General features: G+C 43.3%; 1 protein-coding gene across 2 annotated transcripts in view; it reads left to right on the top strand.

The window, feature by feature from the left end:
- The first annotated feature begins 20,329 nt into the window (after positions 1 to 20,329).
- MALT1 (MALT1 paracaspase) overlaps positions 20,330 to 22,204 on the top strand; it is a 55,351-nt gene continuing 53,476 nt past the window's right edge. For both annotated transcript variants that reach the window (XM_061168984.1, XM_061168983.1), the window contains exon 1: positions 20,330 to 20,757. In XM_061168984.1, the coding sequence (XP_061024967.1) occupies positions 20,483 to 20,757 (275 nt within the window). In that variant the 5' untranslated portion in view covers positions 20,330 to 20,482. The remainder of the gene's footprint in view (positions 20,758 to 22,204) is intronic.

The following is a 22,204-nucleotide window of genomic DNA, read 5'->3' as shown; positions in this document are numbered from 1 at the left end:
TCAACAATAGAAAGACAACCCAACTAAAAAATGGACAAAAGACTTGAATAGACATTGAACTAAAGAAAATATACAGGGACTTCCCTGGTGGCGCAGTGGTTAAGAATCCGCCTGCCGGGGCTTCCCTGGTGGCGCAGTGGTTGAGAATCTGCCTGCCAATGCAGGGGACACGGGTTCGAGCCCTGGTCTGGGAAGATCCCACATGCCGCGGAGCACCTGGGCCCGTGAGCCACAACTACTGAGCCTGCGCGTCTGGAGCCTGTGTTCCGCAACAAGAGAGGCCGCGATAGTGAGAGGCCCGCGCGCCGCGATGAGGAGTGGCCCCCACTTGCCGCAACTAGAGAAAGCCCTCGCACAGAAACGAAGACCCAACACAGCCAAAAAAAAATTAATTAATTAATTAATTTAAAAAGCCAACGCTTAAAAAAAAAAAAAAAAAAAGAATCCACCTGCCAATGCAGGGAACACAGGTTCGAGCCCTGGTCCGGGAAGATCCCACATGCCGCGGAGCAACTAAGCCCACGCACCACAACTACTGAGCCTGAGCTCTAGAGCCTGCAAGCCACAACTACTGAAGCCCGCACGCCTAGAGCCCGTGCTCCGCAACAAGAGAAGCCATTGCAATGAGAAGCCTGCGCACTTCAACAAAGAGTAGCCCCCAAGGACTTCCCTGGTGGTCCAGTGGCTAAGACTCTGCGCTCCCAACGCAGGGGGCGTGGGTTCGCTCCCTGGTCAGGGAACTAGATCCCACATGCTGCAACTAAAAGATCCCGCATGCCACAACAAAGATTCTGCATGCCGCAACTAAGACCCAGCGCAGCCAAATAAATAAAGAGTAGCCCCCGCTCACCGCAACTAGAGAAAGCCCGCACGCAGCAACGAAGACCCAACGCAGTCAAAAATAATAAATAAGTAAAATTAAAACAAAAAAAGAAAATATACAAATGGCTAATAAGCACAGGAAAGGATGCTCAACATCATTAGTCATTAAGGAAATACAAATTAAGACCACAATGAGATACCATTACATACCCAGTAGGATGGCTACAATAAAAAAGGCAGACAATACCAAATGTCCATGAGGATGTGAAGAAACTGGAACCCTCATACATTGCTGGCGGGAATATAAAATGGCCCAGCCACTTTGGAAAACGGTTTGGCAATTTCTTAAAACATGTAACATATCCTACCATATGACCCAGCAATTCCACTCCTAGGAATCTACCATAAGAAATGAAAACACATGTCTAAACAAAAACCTGTATGCCCAAAACTGGAAACAATCCAAGTGGCCATCAACCAGTGAATGGATAAAACAAATTATGCTACATCCGTCCATGCAATCGAATACTATTCAACTATAAAAAAGAAAGGACATGGATACATGCTACAACTTGGAAGAAACTCAAAAACATTATGCTAAGTAAAAGAACTAGATGCAAAAGACTACATATTTAATTGTGCCATTTATATGAAATGTCCAAAAGAGGCAAATTTATAGAGACAGAAAAGATATCAGTGTTACCTAGGGCTGGGGGTGGAAGGGAGAATTAGCTGCAAACGGACATGATGGAACTTTTGGGGATAATGAAATGCTCTAAAACTGGATTGTGGTAATGGTTGCACAACTATAAATATATTCAACATTGTTGAATCATACACTAACATTTGGAGCATTTTATTTTATGTAAATTATATTTCAGTAAAGCTTTTTAAAATGTATAATAAAAACAGTTAACGGATCCCTCGCCTATCCTTTAAAATTTTTTTAATTTGTACTTTATGTTCTTCCCAGGTTTTTTGAGGTATAATTTGTATATGGTTTGCAAATATTTTCTCCCATCCTGCAGGTTGCCTTTTCACCCTGTTGACTGTTTTCCTTTGCTATGCAAAAGCTATTTAGTTTGACATAGTCTCACTTGTGTATTTTTGCTTTTGTTGCCTGTGATTTTGGTGTCATATTCAAGAAATCATTGCCAAGATCAATGTCAAGAAGTTTTTCCCCCATGTTTTCTTCTAGGAGTTTTATGGTTTTAGATGTTACATTCAAATCTTTAGTCCATTTTGAGTTACTTTTTGTGTATGGTGAAAGATAAGTGTCCAGTTTCATTCTTTTGCATGTGGTTATCCAGTTTCCAGACACTATTTATTGAAAAGAATATCCTTTCTTCATTGTGTGTTCTTGGCACCTACTTGTCAAAAATTAGTTGACACTATATGCATGGGTTTATTTCTGGGCTCTGTATTCTGTTCCATTGGTCTCTTTTTATGCCAGTATGATACCATTTTGATTACTATTGCTTTATAATATAGTTTGAAATCAGGAAGTATAATACCTCCAGCTTTTTGATTCTTTCTCAAGATCACTGTGGCCATTCAGGTCTTCTGTGGCTCCATATGAATTTTAGGATTATATTTTTCTGTTTGTGTAAAGAAGTCTTTGGGATTTTTATAGAGATTGCATTGAAATTGTAGATTGCTTTAGGTAAGTATGGACATCTCAACAATATTAATTCTTCTAATCCATGAATACAGGATATCTTTCCATTTATTTGTGCCTCCTTTAATTTCTTTCATCAGTGTTTTATAGTTCTCATAGTACAAATCTTTCATCCCCTTGGTTAAATTTATTCCTAAGTATTTTATTCTCTTTGGTGCTATTGTAAATGGGATTGTTTCTTAATTTCCTTTTCAGATAGTTCATTGTTTGGTGTATAGAAACTCAACTGATCTTTGTATGTTGATTTTGTATGCTGCAACTTCACTGAATTCATTTATTCTACCAGTTGTTTTGTGGAGTCTTTAGGGTTTCCTACATCATGTCATCTGCAGACAGAGATAATTTTATATTCTCCTTTCCAATTTGGATGCCTTTTAGCTGACCTTCATAGTGACATCAAAAACCATAGGACCTATTTGGTAAACCTGTGACTTTGAATGATTACTTTGGATTTCAATTCGCATGAGCCCAAGAAGCAAAGTCTTTTGCTTTTACCCAGTAGGTAAAAGCTCCTGAACATGATATTCCTCGTGACAGATATCCAGAGAGCCAGAAGTCTAAGACAAGAATTATCACCAGCCACCTCATGTGATACCTGCTCATTTGACAGTGTCATTATGCTGCTCTCTTATGCAACAAAACAGCCCAAGAGCCTGTCCTCCAGCACATGTAAAGGTGGAAGGCAAATGTAAACTGTGTGTGCCCTAAGGAGCTCTGCGAAAGTCAGGGGACAGAGTTCCTGAACTCTTGTACCATGTGTTACCCACTGGTCAGGTAGCCTTGCAGACATTGATGCCCAAAATTCTTCATTAATAACATGCATTTTTAAAGCATAGTAAAGCTGATCTTAAATCAGGGTTTTGGGCAAAATATTGTTTCCTGTTCCTACCATTTACTTTTATATTTACACGGTCAATTAAGAGACCAGTTAATTCTACTTAACAGATAAATCAGCAGGAAAAGTGTATGTTCCTTACCTGGAGCAAAACTTCACAAAGGAGGTTCCCCCCAACTCACAGCTTTCTGAAGCACAGCTGACCCCCAGTTGCCTTTCTCCCTTTCTTGAACTTCAGAGTCGTGTCCAAGCTTCATGCAGTTAGATCCCTCTCTTGGTGTAAAAGATTCCCGTGGCTGAGTTCTGGGCTCAGTTTTGCCAGCCCAGCAAACTCCCGTCTTTGCTGCCCCCATGAGAGGGCTTGTGACTACACCCTTGAGAACATGGCCCTTCTTTCTCTTTACATTTATTTCACAGTCCTCTTTCTCATAAGTTGTCCAAACCTGTCTTCCTGAGGACAAAAAGAGAACCTTATTCCAGGGAGGAAAATAGCATCCCAACCTGCAGATATGGCTGCACGTGATAGTGACAGTAGAACAACCAGTTAGCATCTGCGTGTGTTACACAAGCACTTCCCCACGTTCATTTACTTTATGAGTGTTCACTGGAGTCCATTCGTTTCTCCCCAGCTCCCCGCACCCCCTAGCGATGGGACCACAGCAACTGCCTACTCACCACCCCTTACCGGGTCGACCACCATCACCACCACTTCCCAGCACCACAGCGCCACCTGAGCCTGCCAGCAGAGAGCCACTAGACCACTCTTCTAGAAACACTGGTGTTTTCCAGATGTCTCCCTTGCTTACAAATCTCCTATGATTCCCCATCATTAACAGAATAAAGCGAAAACCTCTCAGCCTGACGTTCCTGAGTCCTCTCTTGTCCTGTGATGAAAGCCGACCCAGAAGCAAATTCTGAGGGAAATGTAGGTCTTGTTTCCGAATTATTCCTGCTCTTGTGTAGGTTGCATGCCAGCCTTGTCTTCAAACACTCGTCCTGCGCAGGCTCCTCACCTTTCTTGTCAGTTTCAGCCGTACCTTCACCTCCGTCAACTGGTAACACGTGTGGATCAGAGCTTAATCAATGACACAGACTGTCGGTGGCACATGCCATCAGCACTTCAGAGACTTCTCAAGGAGAATATATTTTATACTGGTGTGAACCTGGACCATCTGAGAGCTCCTTCCCAGGACCAGAATATCTTGACCCATAGGTAGAAATGCTTCCCTGAACTCTGCTCCTCCCCTATTGGCCCATCTCTTCACTTTTCCTCAAACACACTGTATTAACATCTCTCGCATGTAGCTTTGCTGACATCTGTCCTTCTACCTCCTCCCGGCAGCTCCCATCCCAGCCTTCCTCAACCTCCCTCCTCTGAACTCGGGTATGTCACTCATTTGTTTTGACACTTTGAATTCCCAGAATTCTTAAAATTCGTGGGGATGGTGGGAGTTTTTCAGTGAATACTGGGCTGGAAGACATTCTCCTGAATTCTCTTATTGTACCATGTTTGTGGTTTCCATTTTTAAAAATATTATCTAAATCTCTGATACATTTGGAACTTGTTTTGGTGTGATACATGAATTAAGGAAACAATTTTACCATTTGTCTCAACACCCAATTATTCAAAATCAAATCTCCCCCCCCCCCCAGTGATTGGAAATGCCATCTTCATTATAATTTACATTGTCATCTATTTGGGGTCTCTTTTTATGGTTCTACATTCTGTTCAACTGATCTGTTTAGCCATGCAATGATGTAAAACCATTTTAGTACTTATGGCTTTTTAAATCTATTTTGATATTTGCTAGAGCTGGTCTTTTTTTTCATTATTCTTGTTTTTCAAAAACTTCCTGGTTATCACCTGTTTATTTTTCCATATGAACTTTATAATCTTCTTGTCTGGTCTCCCTCCACCAAACTCCTGTTGCTGACATTATCAGATCTGAATTTCAAAAATCATTCTGGCTACAGTGTGGAGAACAAGGGTACATGAGGGAAGACCAGTGAGAAATGCTATCGCACGAGTTCACAAGAGACGTGAGGGTAACCTGGACTAGAAGGGTGACAGTAGAGATGGAGAGAAAATAGGATCAAGTGATACAGAAAAATTAAAACTGGCAGGACTTGGTGATGAGTGTGATTTGGCAGTTTAGGAAGAGGTAGGTGGTTTTCAAGTCTTGCCCGGAGCAACCCTGGGATTTAGTCCAGTTCTATAAAGACCCCAATCTGGATCAATCCAAGGATGCACTGTTAGTTTGGGAGTTGCCCTGAAAAGCAGGGTGCTCTTGGAAAAAGACCTGGAGCTCTTCTGTAAAGAGATATCATTGGTTCAGACAAGATACCCCAAAGTGAATTGCTTCCCCCAACCCGTATCAGGTATCAGGAATACCAAACCAGTTTCTAGAGCATTTCACAGGCTGTGGGAGTGTACCCATGACCTCAAACCTCATGGCTCTAAATGGCAACAGTGTATTCTGAGACATTCTGTTACATCATATTTGGGGACTGCAGAGCCAACTTGTGGTTAGTGAAGAAAAAGTACAATACTTCAAAAGTTTTCCTTTCTTCAGTTCCTCAGAAAGTGAAATTACCATAAGATTCCACTCCTAGGTAGATTACACCCAAAAGAATTACAAATGGGAACACAAAGAGATCCTTATATACCAATGTTCATAGCAGCATTATTCACGATAGCCAAAAGGTGGAAACAGCCCAAATGTCCATCATCAGATGAGCAGATAAACAAAATGTTCTATAGCCATACAATGGATGCAGCCTTCTAAAGGAAGGAAATTCTGACACATGCTACAACATGGAGGGACCTAGAAAGCAGTATGGTGAAATAAGCCAGAAACAAAAGGACAAATATTGTATGATTCCATTTATGTTAAGGTACCTAGAAAAGGCAGATTCATAGAAACAGTAGAATAGAGGTTACCAGGGACTGGAGGAAGGGGGAAATGGGAAGTTATTGTTAAATAGCGTCTGTTTGGGATGATGAAAAGGTTCTGGGAATATGTGGTGGTGATGGTTGCACAACGTTGAGAACTTAATGCCACTTAATTGTATAATTAAAATTGGTTAGGGCTTCCCTGGTGGCTCAGTGGTTAAGAATCTGCCTGCCAATGCAGGGGACACAGGTTCGAGCCCTGGTCCGGGAAGATCCCACATGCTGCAGAACAACTAAGCCCATGTGTCACAACTACTGAGCCCGTGTGCCACAACTACTGAACCTGCGCTCTGGAGCCCGCGAGCCACAACTACTGAGCCTGCGTGCCACAACTACTGAACCCCGTGTGCCTACAGCCCGTGCTCCACAACAAGAGAAGCCACCGCAATGAGAAGCCCACGCACCACAACGAAGAGTAGCCCCCGCTCGCCGCAACTAGAGAAAGCCTGCGCGCAGCAACGAAGACCCAACACAGCCAAAAATAAAAAAACAAATAAATAAATAAATAAAATTGGTTAAAAGGGTAAATTTTATGTGTATTTTACCAAATTTGGAATGTATAGAAAAAAATCACTATGTTGTCTAACAGAAATTAACATATTATTACAGGTCAGTTATACTTCGAAAACAAACAAACTCATAGAAAAAGACCTCAGATTTGTGGATGCCAGAGATGGGGAATAGGGGGAGGGGGAATTGGAGGAAAGCAGTCAAAAGGCACGAACTTCCAGTTATAAGATAAAGAAGTACTAGGGATGTAATGTACAACATGGTAAATATAATGAGCACTGCTGCGTGTTTTATATGAAAGTTGTTAGGAGAGGAAATCCTAAGAGTTCTCATCGCAAGGAAAACAATTTTTTTCTATTTCTTTAATTTCGCATCTCTATGATATGACAGATGTTCACTGAACTTATTGTGATCATCATTTCGTGGTGTATATAAGTCAAATAATTATGCTGTACGCCTGAAACTCATACAGTGCCGTAGGTCAATTATATAAACTGGAAGAAAGAATGGTAAATTTTATGTGTGTTTTACCAAATTAAAAAAAGAATATATTTTTTAAAGTTTTCTTTTCTTACAAAAGAACGTGTCATAATAGAGGCACCTCCCCTCACCACCGAGACAAATTATGATCATGTTATTACAGCTATAAGTCGTATTAGCTCTCTGAGACCTAGGTTTTGCAGAGTAGGCAACATACTCTCTTACCCAAAACAATACAAAATATTTTGGGAAACAAACTATATAGCCTGCATCTCCGGAAATCCCCTCCCAAGTGGCTAACCACAAAGGGAGGAAACATAACAAGGTGAAACCAAAAGTTTACAGTCAAAACTTAGAGTCCATGTTATTTCGTTGTGTACTAGACCAATGCAGTGCAAACGTGCACTCGGGAATGATACGATTGCAGCAGTGAAGCTTTCTCTGCCTTGGTCTTTTCTTTATGCCATCATTTAGGGATAATCTTGTTCCCAAATGTCTTTTGAAGCAAATAGGTCCAAGGCATTCGATTAAACAGAAGCTATTTAAAACTCACTTGGCAAATCACCTGAATATTAAGTTAACAGAATTAGGCAGTATCCTTTGAAGAGCTCTGAAGACAGCCATGGATGAAACTGTGTTACTATTGATAAAACTGATGTTACAAATAACCGCTGAGCTAGAGACTATCAAGCTGCCAATGCTACTTCCATGCAAAAAAATATATATTTGTTCCAGAGGACACCGTAAGAGGAATCTATCATAAAATGTAGGAGCATCTAAATGCAAGAATGATCAATCCATTGAGTGAATAGTAACATGTTTTCCAGAAAAAAGAAAGGATAATTGATTAAAATTGTACAAATAAGTGGATGTAAATTATTTATAGTGATAAAATTCTTTGGCAAAATTCTACACAAGCAAATTTTTCTAACCACATGGTCATTACGATATTAAAGAGTGTGCAAAGGTTCAAGTGTTGGCTCAATGACAGTAAATGAAGGGTAGGAATAAAGGGAAATGCTTCTCAAGGGAGGAAGGTAATAGCCCTTTCAAGTCGTTGCTATGTATCATGAAGATATGTGAACTTTGAAACCTACAAGTTTATGGATATCAGTGAGCTTGGGAAGATACCAAGTTAAGGAAGATAAGTGTAACAGGATGGTAAAATGAAATTTTCAGCTGAGGCCCCTGAAATAGACACCACATTCTAAAGAGGTACAAGAATACTCAATGCAGGATTTATAAAGCAGATGGCATAATTTTAAAAATAACCACTACACACAGATTAGAAGGACCAAAATTTGGAACTTCGACAACACCAAGTGTTGGCCAGGCTGTGGGCAACAGGAACTCTCATTCATTGCTGGTGGGAATGCAGAAGGACACAGACACTGTGGGAAACAGTTTGGGGTTCTTACAAAACTAAACATACTATACAATCCAGCAATCACACTCCTTGGTATTTACACAAAGGAGTTGAAAACTTATGTCCACACAAAAATCTGCACACGGATGTTTATAGCAGCTTTATTCACAATTGTCAAAACTTGGAAGCAACCCAGATGTCCTTCAGTAGGTGAATGGGTAAATAAACTGGTACGTCCAGACAATGGAATACTATTTAGCACTAAAAAGAAATAAGCCAGCAAGCCATGAAAAGACGTGGAAGAACCTTAAATGCAGACTACTAAGTGAAAGAAGCCAGTCTGGAAAGGCTGTATGATTCCAACTATATGACATTCTGGAAAAGAAAAAACTATGAACACAATAAAAATATCAGTGGTTGTCAGGGATGAGGGTGGAGGGTGTTAATAGGGGGAGCACAGAAGATTTTTTAGGGCAGTGAAAACACTGTGTATTATAATGATGGCTATATGTCGTTGTACATTTGTCTAAATCCATAGAATGAATGTGTAACACCAAGAGTGAATTTTCAGGTAAACTGTGGACTTTTGGGTAATTATGATGTGACAGTGTAGGTTTGTCAATTGTAAGAAATGTATCATTTTGGTGAGTGATGTTGATAACGGGAAAGGCTATATATGTGTGGGTACCAGGGGTATATGGGAAATCTATGTATCTTCCTCTCAATTTTGTTGTAAACCTAACACTACTGTAAAAAAAAAATTAAGTCTAAAATAATTACTATGAATTGATTGCTTATCCACTTAGAAAATAAAATATTTTTTTAAAAAAACCTACTGGGTGTCTTGCTAGTTAAAGCATCTACAGAAAGATGTTGTGAAGCTAGGCACAGTACCTAAAGGGTACAAGATTGGCTTAGGCAATGAAGGGGTTCAGAATATACCTCTCCAAAATATACCAAAATATTTGGTATAGTGATCATTTTAGGCTGAAGACATTTGAGATTCAACAGATAAACACACACACACACACACAAAGCCCTCTGGGAGCTTCCCTTATTTGACTAAAAGCAGTAACTTCTGGGAAATAAGGCTGCCATAAATTCCTCTGCAGGGTGGATCTACCCCCAGAAGAAAGAACACAAATAAAACCTAACCCAATTCCCTTCTCCAGGGGATTGTTATGACCCTGAAGAAGATGGAAAGACTACCCATACCTGTATAGACAAACGTTATCACGAACTTTCTCCTCTCCCATCTATTTTCCTAAAACCCATTTGCCTTTCTTAAAGAAACCTATTTGTTCTTCCCATAAGAAGCCTTTTCTCTCCCCTCCCCCTCTTCTACTAAATTAGGTATATAATTCTTTAACGCCAACCAGTTAAGGAGGCATCTACTTCCTTTTATGGTTCCCGTGTGCAAATGAAATAAACATTTTCTCCGGCTCATCTGTTGCTTACCAGTGTAATTCGCAGGACCCGGGTACTGAACATAAGAGAGTAGAGGAAAAGGTTTTTTTTTCCCTCCCCTACAGCAAAAAAGCAAATTTGTTGGCTCAGCCAACTGCAGTGAAGGAAAGGTGACAAGTGAGCTGGGCCTCGGGGGCAACCACAGCCAGGGACGGAACACTACTTTCTCCACCTCTCATTTCTGCTTCTTTCAGGGTACCGGTCACTTTCTCCCCCTATGGGAAAAGTCCACACAGCCGGTGGGGACATGACCACCAGCCAGCTCAGGCTCATACCTCACAGGTTTGCCCCCTGAGATAGCCTGAGACCCTCTTCATCAAGGTGAAGGTCAGAAATCCCCAGGACTGGCCAAGCTTGGGCAACGCGCCTACCTCCAGCCAATCACTGGGTTGAGGAAGCAGACTGGTAAGAAACTGGGGGCTCCCAATGAACCACGCATTGAAAAGCAATATTTCTGAGAAAAGAGTGCCACTCTAGGCAGACAGAACAGTCCTTCCAAACAGCATCGTGAAGACCTCAGAAACACAGTCAGGCCACCTACATGGCTCCCTCAGCATCCTGAACCCCCGTCTCTTGGGTACCCTGAATCCCTGGATTTCTTCCCTAACACTGGTTTGGCAGGAGTGGGTGGGGAGGAGCAGAACCCTGCCCTGGATCCCAGCCAGTCATCTGGAGCCTTTCTTAGCTTGTCTGTGCTCAGCTCCCAGAGGGCTAGACCCTTCTCCATTCTACGTTGCTTTATTCAGACAACTTGTGGAACAATGTTGGCCAGTGTCAGAGACACCCATGTCTCTACCACATCGCTCCTAAGTTTTACCCCAACTCTGCACTCCCTAGACTCCCTGTTGTTTGTCTTAAAAACCCAGACCCCAAATGAAACTGTGCCGTGCCCCTCTTTGGAATGGATCTCAGATTAGGAAATTATCGATTAATGGTAATAGGAAGGGGCAAAGACCAGCCCTTGTTTCCCCAGCCCCTGCCCACCGCCAGCCCTGTCTTCATCTCCCCCTTCTGCTGAGCCCCACTCTGCGCTGTTACCCGTAAAGGTGTCTCTGCACTTGTACAGACTGTGTGCCACGCCCTGCAAAGCTTTAGGGAGATAAATTTAGACATAAAACAGGAAGTAATTCTCCGTGTCGCTGGAGAAGTTATCGTCTCAAGATATTTTAAAGCTAGAGTTGGGGGGAGCAGTTCTCAGACTGCTGTGGATCGTAATCACCTGGAGGGCTGGTTCAGCCACATCTTCTTGGGCTCACGCCCCGAGTTTTTTTCAGTAGGTTTGGTGGGGGGGCCTGAGAATCTGCATTTCCGAAAAGCTGATGCAGTTGGGCCAGGGCCCTCACTTTGAGAACTACTATGGTAGAGGCTTAAGAAGAGACAGAAAACCTCCCTACGCCACAGAGCTCTCATCTGAAATTGAAGGTGTTGGCCTAAGTCAACTGAGGTGCTCTTTAGGGCTGACTTTCCATAAATATCGTGTTAAACAGGTGACCACATACATACTTGTTCAAGCTATTCTCATTATTATGAAATAATTATTGATTATCTTTATTATGATACCGTAAAAATTTCCAGTAGCTTCAGTGCTCTGATCTATATACAGCAAAACCTCAGTAAATTAAATTCATTAGAGTCACTCAGTGAAAAGCTTAGAGAATATTTTAAATAAATGCCCTTTTACTCATAATTTCAACTAGCCTCCTACAAAAAATGTTTCAAAGAAAAGTTTTCATTGATGTAGCTTTACAGAACAAATGAATGATTAGCATGTAAGGATTAGCAAATAACTAATGCCTAAAGGCCTTAAGTATGATTTAAACTGTTGGTTGACTAAACATGCACCTTCTTCTCCCCTTTCCCTCAACTAATAAATATTACTTGCATTTTAATTTAATACGCTGTCCATTCTCCTGAAACAGCATTGTTTGTTCTCGACATCTAATTTGAGCATATAACTAATATGTTACAATTTCAACCTTCAGTCATTTAAATACTGCCCCTCTGCCCCCCACAAATAATCTTATTTATATGTTAATTTGCTTAACTGGAAGTAGTCCACGATACTGGAAGAGCTGTGATCACCATCCAGGGTTAGTGTTTGATCACGTGCTCTCCTCTGAGACCTCATGCCCTTCCACTCAGAACCGTAATGTTGAAGGGGGCTTACAAAGCATCTAGTCCATACCCTCAATCGGAGCCACCAAATATGTCCTCAGGGTACCACACCTAGGAAGTCCCAGGCTCTGATGGAGAGCCCGAGCTGTCAGGAGTTTTGAATCAATTCTTGGCACATAACGCCATGTTCACAGTCAGATCCCTCCATCAGTGACCCCCAAGAAACTGAGAACATGTCACCCTTGGAAGCATGGAGCAGAGCCAGCACTAGTGTATTTTCACCTTTCCACCTGAGTGTGCTCACCTACAAAGGCTAATATTGTCATTCAACTGGGAATAGTCATAGGTGTCACATTTTTTAAAAAGTAAAATTATATCAGTATTATCCAGGAAATAATCATGCCTTCACCGGTCAGACTCCTTTCACTCTCTGAGTCTACCATCCCTAATCGTAGAAGTTTACTTCTCTTCGTTCCTGGCCCACCTCTAGGGCTTTTGATAAAAGTCTCTGGAAAACTTCTAAACTGCATACACCAGTATAGAAATCCTAAGGTCCAAAATCTTGCTTTGCCACTTTTTCATGTTTATAAAATTTCTCTCCTCAGCTAGATCATAGCCTTCTAGAAAACATGGGTTCTATTTTATATTTTGTGTCCCTTGTCTGCTGTGTCTGAACGGACAGCCAGGATCTGGAACCCCAAGTATCCTTGCCAATGTCTGCTCGTTTCCCAAGGGACATATATATGGAAGAAGGACGTGTTATACAGGGGACATTGCCTGCAATGTGTTCTCATTATAATTGGGTAAGTAAGTCATCAGCCAAAACCCTTATGGTGGCACTCCACCCTGATGGAATGGCACAGACTAATGGGGAACCACTACTTTACCTCAAGGCTTAGAGTAGAGCTGGCCTCATCTGCTCTCTCCATACTTCCTGTCTTCCGGGGGCCACCCTGATCTCACGTTGCTTTTCAGCTGCGTGTCTAAATCCACCCCACCCGGTCCAGTTGGCCTTGCTTCCAAGGACTGAGAGCTGAAGTAGGGCGATCACAAACAAGATGGCAGGATGCAACAGGACCTAATAAGCAGACTGAGCCACTATTTATACAGAAGAACAGAAATGCAAATACCAAGGAAGATAAAAGTGACGAAAGACTGGCTGAAGGTAAGTCAGGATCAATCAAGGCATGATGTATGTCCACCATCTAGGTGATTCTTTAAAGGTAAACTAGCTAATTTTTCATGCACCAGCGCTATGGTTCCCCCCCCCTTTTTTTTGGCTGCACCATGCAACATGTGGGATCTTAGTTCCCCCAACCAGGGATCAAACCTGCGCCCCTTGCATTGGAAACACAGAGTCTTAACCACTGGCTCGCCAGGGAAGTCCCAGAGCTATGGTCCCTTGAGATACTCTTAACAGCCCTGGCTCTTTGGAATCCTGGCTGGACAGGTCAGCTCCGAGCCCCTCTTGGGGAAGGAGAGGAATAAGTGGGGACTAGGGATGGTGAGGGAGCAGTGCCCATGTTAGAAGCTTGGAGGAGCTGGATGCCAGAAGAATAAAGAGCCTTTCTCCCTTAGGAATGAGCCTAATAGGTAGATCTTCACTCCTTTCTCCTGGACCCTCTACTGGTCTGCTTTGCTTCTCCCACTATTAACATTCTGACTGTGAAGGGAAAGAGAAAGAATCAAGTGGCCTTGGAGAAGTTGAGCCTCTGACTCTCATCAGAAGTTCCTTTCCCACTATGCCCTTGGTTTCATCCTTGACAGACATGGAAGTGCTTGCTCTCCAAAGGTGGAATGAAAGGCAGAGATCCTGGGCTCTCCCTAGAGCAGTGGTTCTCACCTTGGTTACATATTAGAATCAGATGGGAAACTAAGAAAAAATTCTCAGTAACCAGGCAGCATCCCCAAGCCAATTAAATAAGAATCTTGGGTGTGAGACTCAGACACCAATGTATTTTAAAACTCCCCAAATGAGTCTAATATATAGTCAAGGCTGAGTACCACCCCCCTGGAGATTAAGCATCCCTTCTGAAACCTGGCTGTACGTTAGAATCACTTCAGGGACTTTTAAAACTACTATTAAAAAAAAAAGAAAAAAGAAAAACTAAAGACACCCCAGACCAATTAAGATCAGATCTCTGGGGCTTCCCTGGTGGCGCAGTGGTTGAGAGTCTGCCTGCCAATGCAGGGGACACGGGTTCGAGCCCTGGTCTGGGAAGATCCCACATGCCTCGGGGCAACTGGGCCCGTGAGCCACAACTACTGAGCCTGCGCGTCTGGAGCCTGTGCTCCGCAGCAAGAGAGGCCGCGATAGTGAGAGGCCCGCACACCGCGATGAAGAGTGGCCCCCGCTCGCCGCAACTAGAGAAAGCCCTCGCACAGAAACGAAGACCCAACACAGCCAAAAATAAATTTAAAAAATAAATTAATTAATTAAGAAAAAAAAAAAAAGGATCAGATCTCTGGGGATTGTGAGCCAGGTATCAGTATGTTTTTAAGGTTTCTTGGGTTTTAAGGTTCCTTTGTGTGTATGTGGTAAACCATATACATTAAGTTTACCGTTTTAACCATTTTTAAGTATATAATTCAGTGGCATTAAGTACATTCACAATGTTGTGCAACCATCACCACTATCCATTTCCAGAACTTTTTCATCATCCCGAACAGAAACTTTGTATCCATTAAACAATAACTCCTTATTTCCCCCAGCCCCCCAGCCCTACTCTAGTCTACTTTCTGTCTCTATGAATTTGCCCATTCTAGGTACCTTATATAAACAGAATCATACAATATTTGTCCTTCTGTTTCTGGCGTATTTCACTAAGCATATGCTTTCCAGGTTGTAGCATGCGTCAGAATTTCCTTCCTTTTTAAGGCTGCATAATATTCCACTGTATGTATGTAGCACATTTTGCTTTTCCATTCATCTGTTACTGGACATTTGGGCTGTTTCCACCTTTTGGTTACCGTGAATAATGCCGCTACAAATATTGATGTGCAGGCATCTGTTTGAGTTGCTGCTTGCAATTCTTTTGGGTATATTCCAGAAGTGGGATTGCTGGATCATATGATAATTCTATGTTTAACTTTTTGAGGAACTGGGCTACCCTCACGTGATTCTCACGTGCAACCAAGGATGAGGAACACTGGCGAGGACAGCATCCCTCTTACATCCTAAGAGAGTACAGATTGGTAGTTGGTAAATATTATTGGATTAATTTCTTCATAAATTGCATCGTAGCCCAATGCAGTTGTTAGTGTCACAAAGTCAAAAGACTGTTGGGTGGATTAACGTAGTTAGCACCCTTTTGAAAACCCCAACAAAGTGGCTCACGGCTATGAGAAATATCACGTCAACTGCAGTTCCTGCCTTCAGTTGAAATGTGTCCCCAGTGATTTGCTAGCGCTGATCATTTAAGTATCAGAGTTTCTGATTTGCTTTGTAGATAATAAATGATTGGCATTGTAGATAGTAAATTAGACCTGATTCAACACTTTTCCTATCGTAAAGTTGTATCTATCATGATACCTGGTATTATTCCTCAGATATGTTTCCTTGAATAGGAAGGAGAAAGTGGCAATGTATACAGGAGTGTGCTGTACACGGGAATGTCTTCCATCTCATAAAGCGCTGCTAAACTAGCCACTGACAGCCTCATGGGAATTCCCTTGTATGAGAGGAGGTTTTTTTTGTTTTTTTTGTTTTTTCTCTTGCTGCTCCACATGGTACTTTCTCCTCCGTGTTTTCAGCCTTCCTTCTTGCTGCCAACAGAGTATTCACCACTCCCTTTCTTTGCCACAAGCAGAGATTGGATTTAGTCAACCCTGTATTCTAAGCACTGTAAGAAAGAATTAACAAAGATGTGGAACGTAATGGGTGTCCTAACTAGCTCATCTATCTGGGTTATCTATGCCTTTCTTTGCCTTTGACTAAGGCATCTTGCAACTCCAAGAGATAGAAGTTGCAGAAAACTGATAGTAATGCAAATAATTCTTGATTATAAATAGATAAATTCTGTCGGGGGAAGTTCAATGGATTTCCTTCCTCCACTGTGGAAGAAGTTGGTTTGTATCTATTAAGCTAATTCATCTCAGCTCCCTGCTGGGCTTACATATTTATCTCGCCTTTGGATTCTTCTTTGAAGTGGTCACAACACCTTTCTGGTTCCCTCGTTCACTAACGTGTTAAATAAAATCTTTGACTTGTATTCACTGTACATTCGTTGAGAGTCATGATTTTAACTTTCTTTTTGAAAAACCAACTTATCCAAAATCTGAAACACCAAAAGCACCAAGTGTTGGCCAGGCTGTGGGCAACAGGAACTCTCATTCATTGCTGGTGGGAATGCAGAAGGACACAGACACTGTGGGAAACAGTTTGGGGTTCTTACAAAACTAAACATACTCTTACCCTATGATCTAGCAATCACCCTCCTTGGTATTTACTCAGAGGAGCTGAAAACGTATGTCCACACAAAACCTACACACAGATCTTTACAGCAGCTTTATTCACAGTTGCCAAAACTTAGACACAACCAAGATGTCCTTCAGTAGGTGAATGGATAAACAAACTGTGTTACATCCAGACAATAGAATATTATTTAGCACTAAAAAGAAATGAGCTATCAAGCTATGAAAAGACATGGAGGAATCTCAGATGCATATTATTAAGTGAAAGAAGCCAATCTGAAAAGGCTGTATGATTCCACTTATATCACATTCTGAAAAGGGCCAAAATATGGAGACGGTAAAAAGACCAGTGATTGAAAAGGGTTGGGAGGGAGAAGAGATGAATAGGCAGAGTACAGAGGATTTTTAGGACAGTGAAGATACTCTGTATGATACCTTAATGGTGGATACATATCATTATACATTTGTCTAAACCCACAGAATGTACAACACCAAGATGAACCCTAATGTAAATTATGGACTTAAGGTGATTATTATGTATCCGTGTAGGTTCATCAGTTGTAACAAATGTACCACTCTGGTGGTGGATATTGATAATGGGGGAGGCTGTAAGTAGGTGAGAGCAGAGGGTACATGAGATATCTCTGTACCTTCCCCTCAATTTTGCTGTGAACCTAAAACCGCTCTAAAAAAAATACAGGCTTAATAAAAACAAAACTAAATGAAAATCATCCCTTAACAGTATTTGGCACAGAGCCTGGCACAAGGTAGGAATCCAATTAATATTTGTGAATGAATGAGTAAATGTAGACAAGTAAATGTAATCTCTGCCATGGATGATTCATCATGAAGGAAGGGTATGGAATATTAACGCAATGCTTAGCTGCTATTCCAAAGTTGAAATTGAAATGGGAAAATCCCCCCAATCCTTTGGGAGATGGTGGCAAGAAGGGGCAGCAAGGGAAGTGGAGAACCTTGTGTCAGAAAGTGGCTTGCGTGGACTCAACACAGAGGCTGAGTCAGAGGTCACAAAGGGTGCTGGGCATGGAATAAGGTGGGAGACAGGAATGTCATTTAAGTCACAAGACTCCTGTTTCCTTTCCCTCTGTTGTATACAGATCCCAGGACCTCTGGGTGTTCTCTCCTGCACTGGGCCTTTGAAAATCTGTCCAGATATAAAATAATGGCATTCTGGCATTTTTGGTTAGAGTACCAACTCTAGTCAAAACGCATAAAGGAAAAAAAGCTATGGGTCAGTTTCCAGATGTGTGAGTGTTTTAAAGATGACATCAATGGATTTCTATAGAATGAAACCACAGGCTTCCTGCAAATTATCTGGATTCACAAAGCCCTATGTCACTTTCAACTAAGGAGGAAGAACTCCCAAGTATATTATCCGTAGACATGCATGAACTTTCAAGGGGCATTTAAAAGTCAGAGCTCCACCCTGTTTTTCTCCTATCTTTATAGAAATGTAATGGTTGATATAGAAAAGTTACCTGACTTACTGTTTTTTTTTTAATATTTTAATTTTACTGGAGCACAGTTGAATGACTGTTTATTGTGTTTTTCCAAAATTAACCTGGCAACTTTGAGAGTACTAATAAACTCTGCATCTACTTCTCCCAGACACTTTCTATGTGTACATATAGAAATCATCTCTCATTTAATTCTCATAACAATCATTTGGAACAGGTACTATCATCTTCTACTCTTTACAGATGTGGAAACTGAAGGTGAGAGGTTAACTTGCCTAAAGTCACACCATTAATGACTGGCAGCATCAAAATTCAAATTCAGGGCTAACTCTAAAGGTCACATTCTTTCTACTGTACCATTAGGCCCCATAAGAGAACCACAGGAGTGAAATTACATTAAAAAATATTAACATTTGATTGGGAGGAGAAAAAGACCAGTCATAAAACGTAATGTTAGTCCAAGGTAGAGGCTGGAGGGTGACGGGTGAGGTGAATGCATAGGATATAAAATTGCTAGGTGAAAAACAGGGCCCTGACTCGAGTGAAATGAGGGAGGCACTTGTCTTGAGGCAGAGAGGAGAAGCAGGCGAGGGGGTGGGAGGGTTCTGACATCATCAGTACCCAGCTGAGCTGTACTGGATAAGATGCACCTGGTCAAACTGGGACGGATACTCACAGGGTAATGAGCAGGTGCCCAAGCAAAAACTTGCGTATAGTATACTTAGAAAAAAGTCCCTTGAATCTCAATTTTAAAAGACTAGAAGACTACACTAATGAGGACCAGACCAATAAAGACCAGAAGACTTGATTTCCATACTTGGTACCTGGAGGTAATAGACTAATATTTGTTCACTGACTGAGGACAAAAGCGGAAGGCACTAGAAGTAATTGGAAAAGGTTTACCAAGGTCAAACCGAGTATGAAACAAGCATTTGCACTTGTAAGGGTAATGCTGATAAGTTAGCATTTATTATCTACTACTTGCTAAGCAGAGCTAAATGATTTACATACATCAACTCCTTTAATTCTGGTAACAACTCTATATATACTATATTTTCAGTCCCATTTTAATAGATGAGGCAGAGAATTAAGTAACTTATTCAAAGTCATAAAACTAGAACCCAGCAGATCTTCCTGGATCCAAAGTTTGTGCACTTAGCCATTATACCGCATTCTGAACTCTGAACTTACACTGGATTAAAGAAATCACTGGATAGTGACTAACTGTGCTAGAATGTGGTGGAAGCTGTGTGGAGCTACCACCCTGAAAAAAGGTAGTGAGAATTTGGGTGTCCAAATTATTGCTACAGAAGATCCTGCTGTCCCGTGTGATGAAAAAGTTAATGCCACCAGAAACTGGACCAGGAAACCTTCTGTCTGGGGGCTACCTGGCTAGTCACACTTTATAAGTTACTTGCTCGCTTTTGTCCCAAACCACCCTCTAGTTTTCAATGGGGCAATGGCCTCGAATATCGCTAAGAGTGGGAGAGTGAGCTCAGGTGCGTCTGCATTTGTTATTTCATCTATTCTGCATCCTTCCAGGGAAGGGCATCCTCTATAAAGCTGTCTGCTGTGATTTATGAAGATTCTGGATGGCAGTCTGACTCGGAGGAAACCAGGTGATTCCTGCTAAAAACAACCATTTCCAAGATCTAATTAGGTTTAAATACACCACAGCCCAGTTTTGTTGTTGTTGTTTAAGTCTAGGCACAGATTTCAAGCAATTTCCATTGAGTATCTGGATCTCTAGCACCACTTCCCTTAGCAATGCCATACACATCTAATCCTAAAACGAGGAAGCCTCCGCTGAGGCTGCCCAACGCGGGTGCTGGTGGCGTCGCCGGGCACACGCAAGTCACTGAGTCAGCAGAGCGCGCCTCTGGTGGAGCGGACCCGCCGGCGATGGAAAGCCACGTGCCCCCCTCCTTGGCGTGAGGCAATCCTCCTCCCACAGCCTCGGGAAGCCCCGACGCCACAGGCTTCCTCGCCATAGTGGTGCCACCCGAGCGTAGTTCCTCCACCGCTTCCTCCTCCAGCTGCCACCACTCGACCCTTCCTGCTCAGCAACGACTCCACCTCCCAACCGGGTTTGAAGCGCGCGCCTCGCCGCGGCCCAGAAGTGGCGGCGCGGAGGGCGGGGGGAAGTGCGCGCACGCGCGCAGTGGGCGGCCCCGCCCCCGCCCGAGGCCCCGCCCCCGGAGCCGCTAGCGCGGCCAGCCGGCCCGGCTCACCCAAGCAAACCTGGGTCTGCGGGGCGGGAAGCGGCGCTTCCTCCTCCGAGCGCGGTGCAGCGCCGTCCAATTAGTCCTTCCGCCCCTGCCTCCGCGGCGCCGCGGCGAGCGAGGGGGCGAGCGGAAAGTGCGCGATGCGGCCGGCGGGAGCAGCGGCTGTCGCGGGGTCGCCGGCGCGGGACATGTCGCTGTGCGGGGAGCTGCTGCAGGCCCCGCCGCCCCTGGCCTCGCAGCCGCCGGCGGCCGCGCCCTCGGGGCCGCCGCTCCCCGCAGCAGCCGGCGCGACCCTCAACCGCCTTCCGGAGCCGCTGCTGCGGAGGCTCAGCCGGAGCTTGGACCGAGCGCCCGAGGGCCGGGGATGGAGGCGGCTGGCCGAGGTGGCGGGGAGTCGGGGGCGCCTCCGGCTCAGGTGCGGCACCGGGGCCCGGGGTGGGGTGGGGTGTAAGGGCGGGGCGGGGTCACGTGGGGGCGAACTTGGGCGGGGGGCGCGCGGGGAGAGTGAAGTGGGCACGGGAGAGGGAGGGCGGACGCGGTGATGGGTGAGGTTGGAAAACATCGGGGCCACTTGAGATGGTGCAGGGCCCGCTGGGGGTAAGGAGCGCGGAGGGAAGGAGGTGGGAGAGCTTCAGTAACCTTCCAGAGAGCCTGAACCCAGGAAAGTCCTGGGAATGCAGAGATTCGAGGTTGGACTCCGGCAGTCCACACCCTTTTCCTACCCTCCTCCCCTTTAGCTGAAAGAGAGAAATAGAGGTTGACCAAGGAGAATATAAAGAAACCTATCTGGAGACCATTGCGTTAGGGCGGTAATTCCAAAGGATTAAAATACACAGACCTAGAAGACTTAAGGGAGGTTAGGAAGGGGACGTGCAGGTAGAGAGATAATGAAGGTGAAGGGTTTGAGGTGCAGGAATTCATGAAGGTTTTAATGTAGATGTAGAGAGAGAAGTATAGTGGGAAAGGAAGAAACTAAACTCACCGTCTTCCTCCATCAAACCAACTTGCCAGGTTTTCTTCCTGAATCACCATGAACTTTAAACCATTTTCCTATTACCAGGCTTGGAACTGGGCTTAAGACTCTCAGGACTCCTTTACACTCTTAAGAATTATTGAGGACCCCAGAGGGTTTTGGGGTTTTATTTATTTATTTATTTATTTATTTATGGCTGTGTTGGGTCTTCGTTGCTGTGCACGGGCTTTCTCAAGTTGCGGCGAGCGGGGGCTACTCTTCGTTGTGGTGCGTGGGCTTCTCATTGCAGTGGCTTCTCATTGTGGAGCACGGGCTCTAGGCACGCAGGCTTCAGTAGTTGTGGCGTGAGGGCTTCAGTAGTTGTGGCTCACGGGCTCTAGAGCGCAGGCTCAGTAGTTGTGGCGCACGGGCTTAGTTGTTCCGCAGCATCTTCCTGGACCAGGGCTCGAACCCGTGTCCCCTGCATAGGCATGCGGATTCTTAACCACTGCACCACCAGGGAACCACCCCCGCCGCCCGAGAGTTTTTAATGTGGGTTCTATATGTTACATACATACAACATATACTGATATTTACCATATTAGAAATTAAAATTAAGAATTTTTTAATATTTAAAGAGAATAATTCATTACATGTTAACAGAAATGACGTGTTTTTGTAGAAAAACAAACTTCCAAAACAAAGAATTTAGTTAGAAAAGTGGCATTGTTTTGCATTTTGAAAATCTCTTTAATGTCTTGGCTGAATCCCAGAGAACCAGCATCTTTTATCTCCTTCTGCACTCAGTCTGTTGCACTGTCACAGGTCAGGTAACACTGGATATTCCAATGTCCATTCTTGAGAGAATGAATGAAAAAAATAAATAACATCTTAGCATTATTATGAAAAG

Source organism: Eubalaena glacialis, chromosome 15 (assembly GCF_028564815.1).
Source record: "Eubalaena glacialis isolate mEubGla1 chromosome 15, mEubGla1.1.hap2.+ XY, whole genome shotgun sequence".
NCBI classification, from domain to species: Eukaryota; Metazoa; Chordata; class Mammalia; order Artiodactyla; family Balaenidae; genus Eubalaena; species Eubalaena glacialis.
This window is presented reverse-complemented; position numbering and strand designations above follow the sequence as displayed.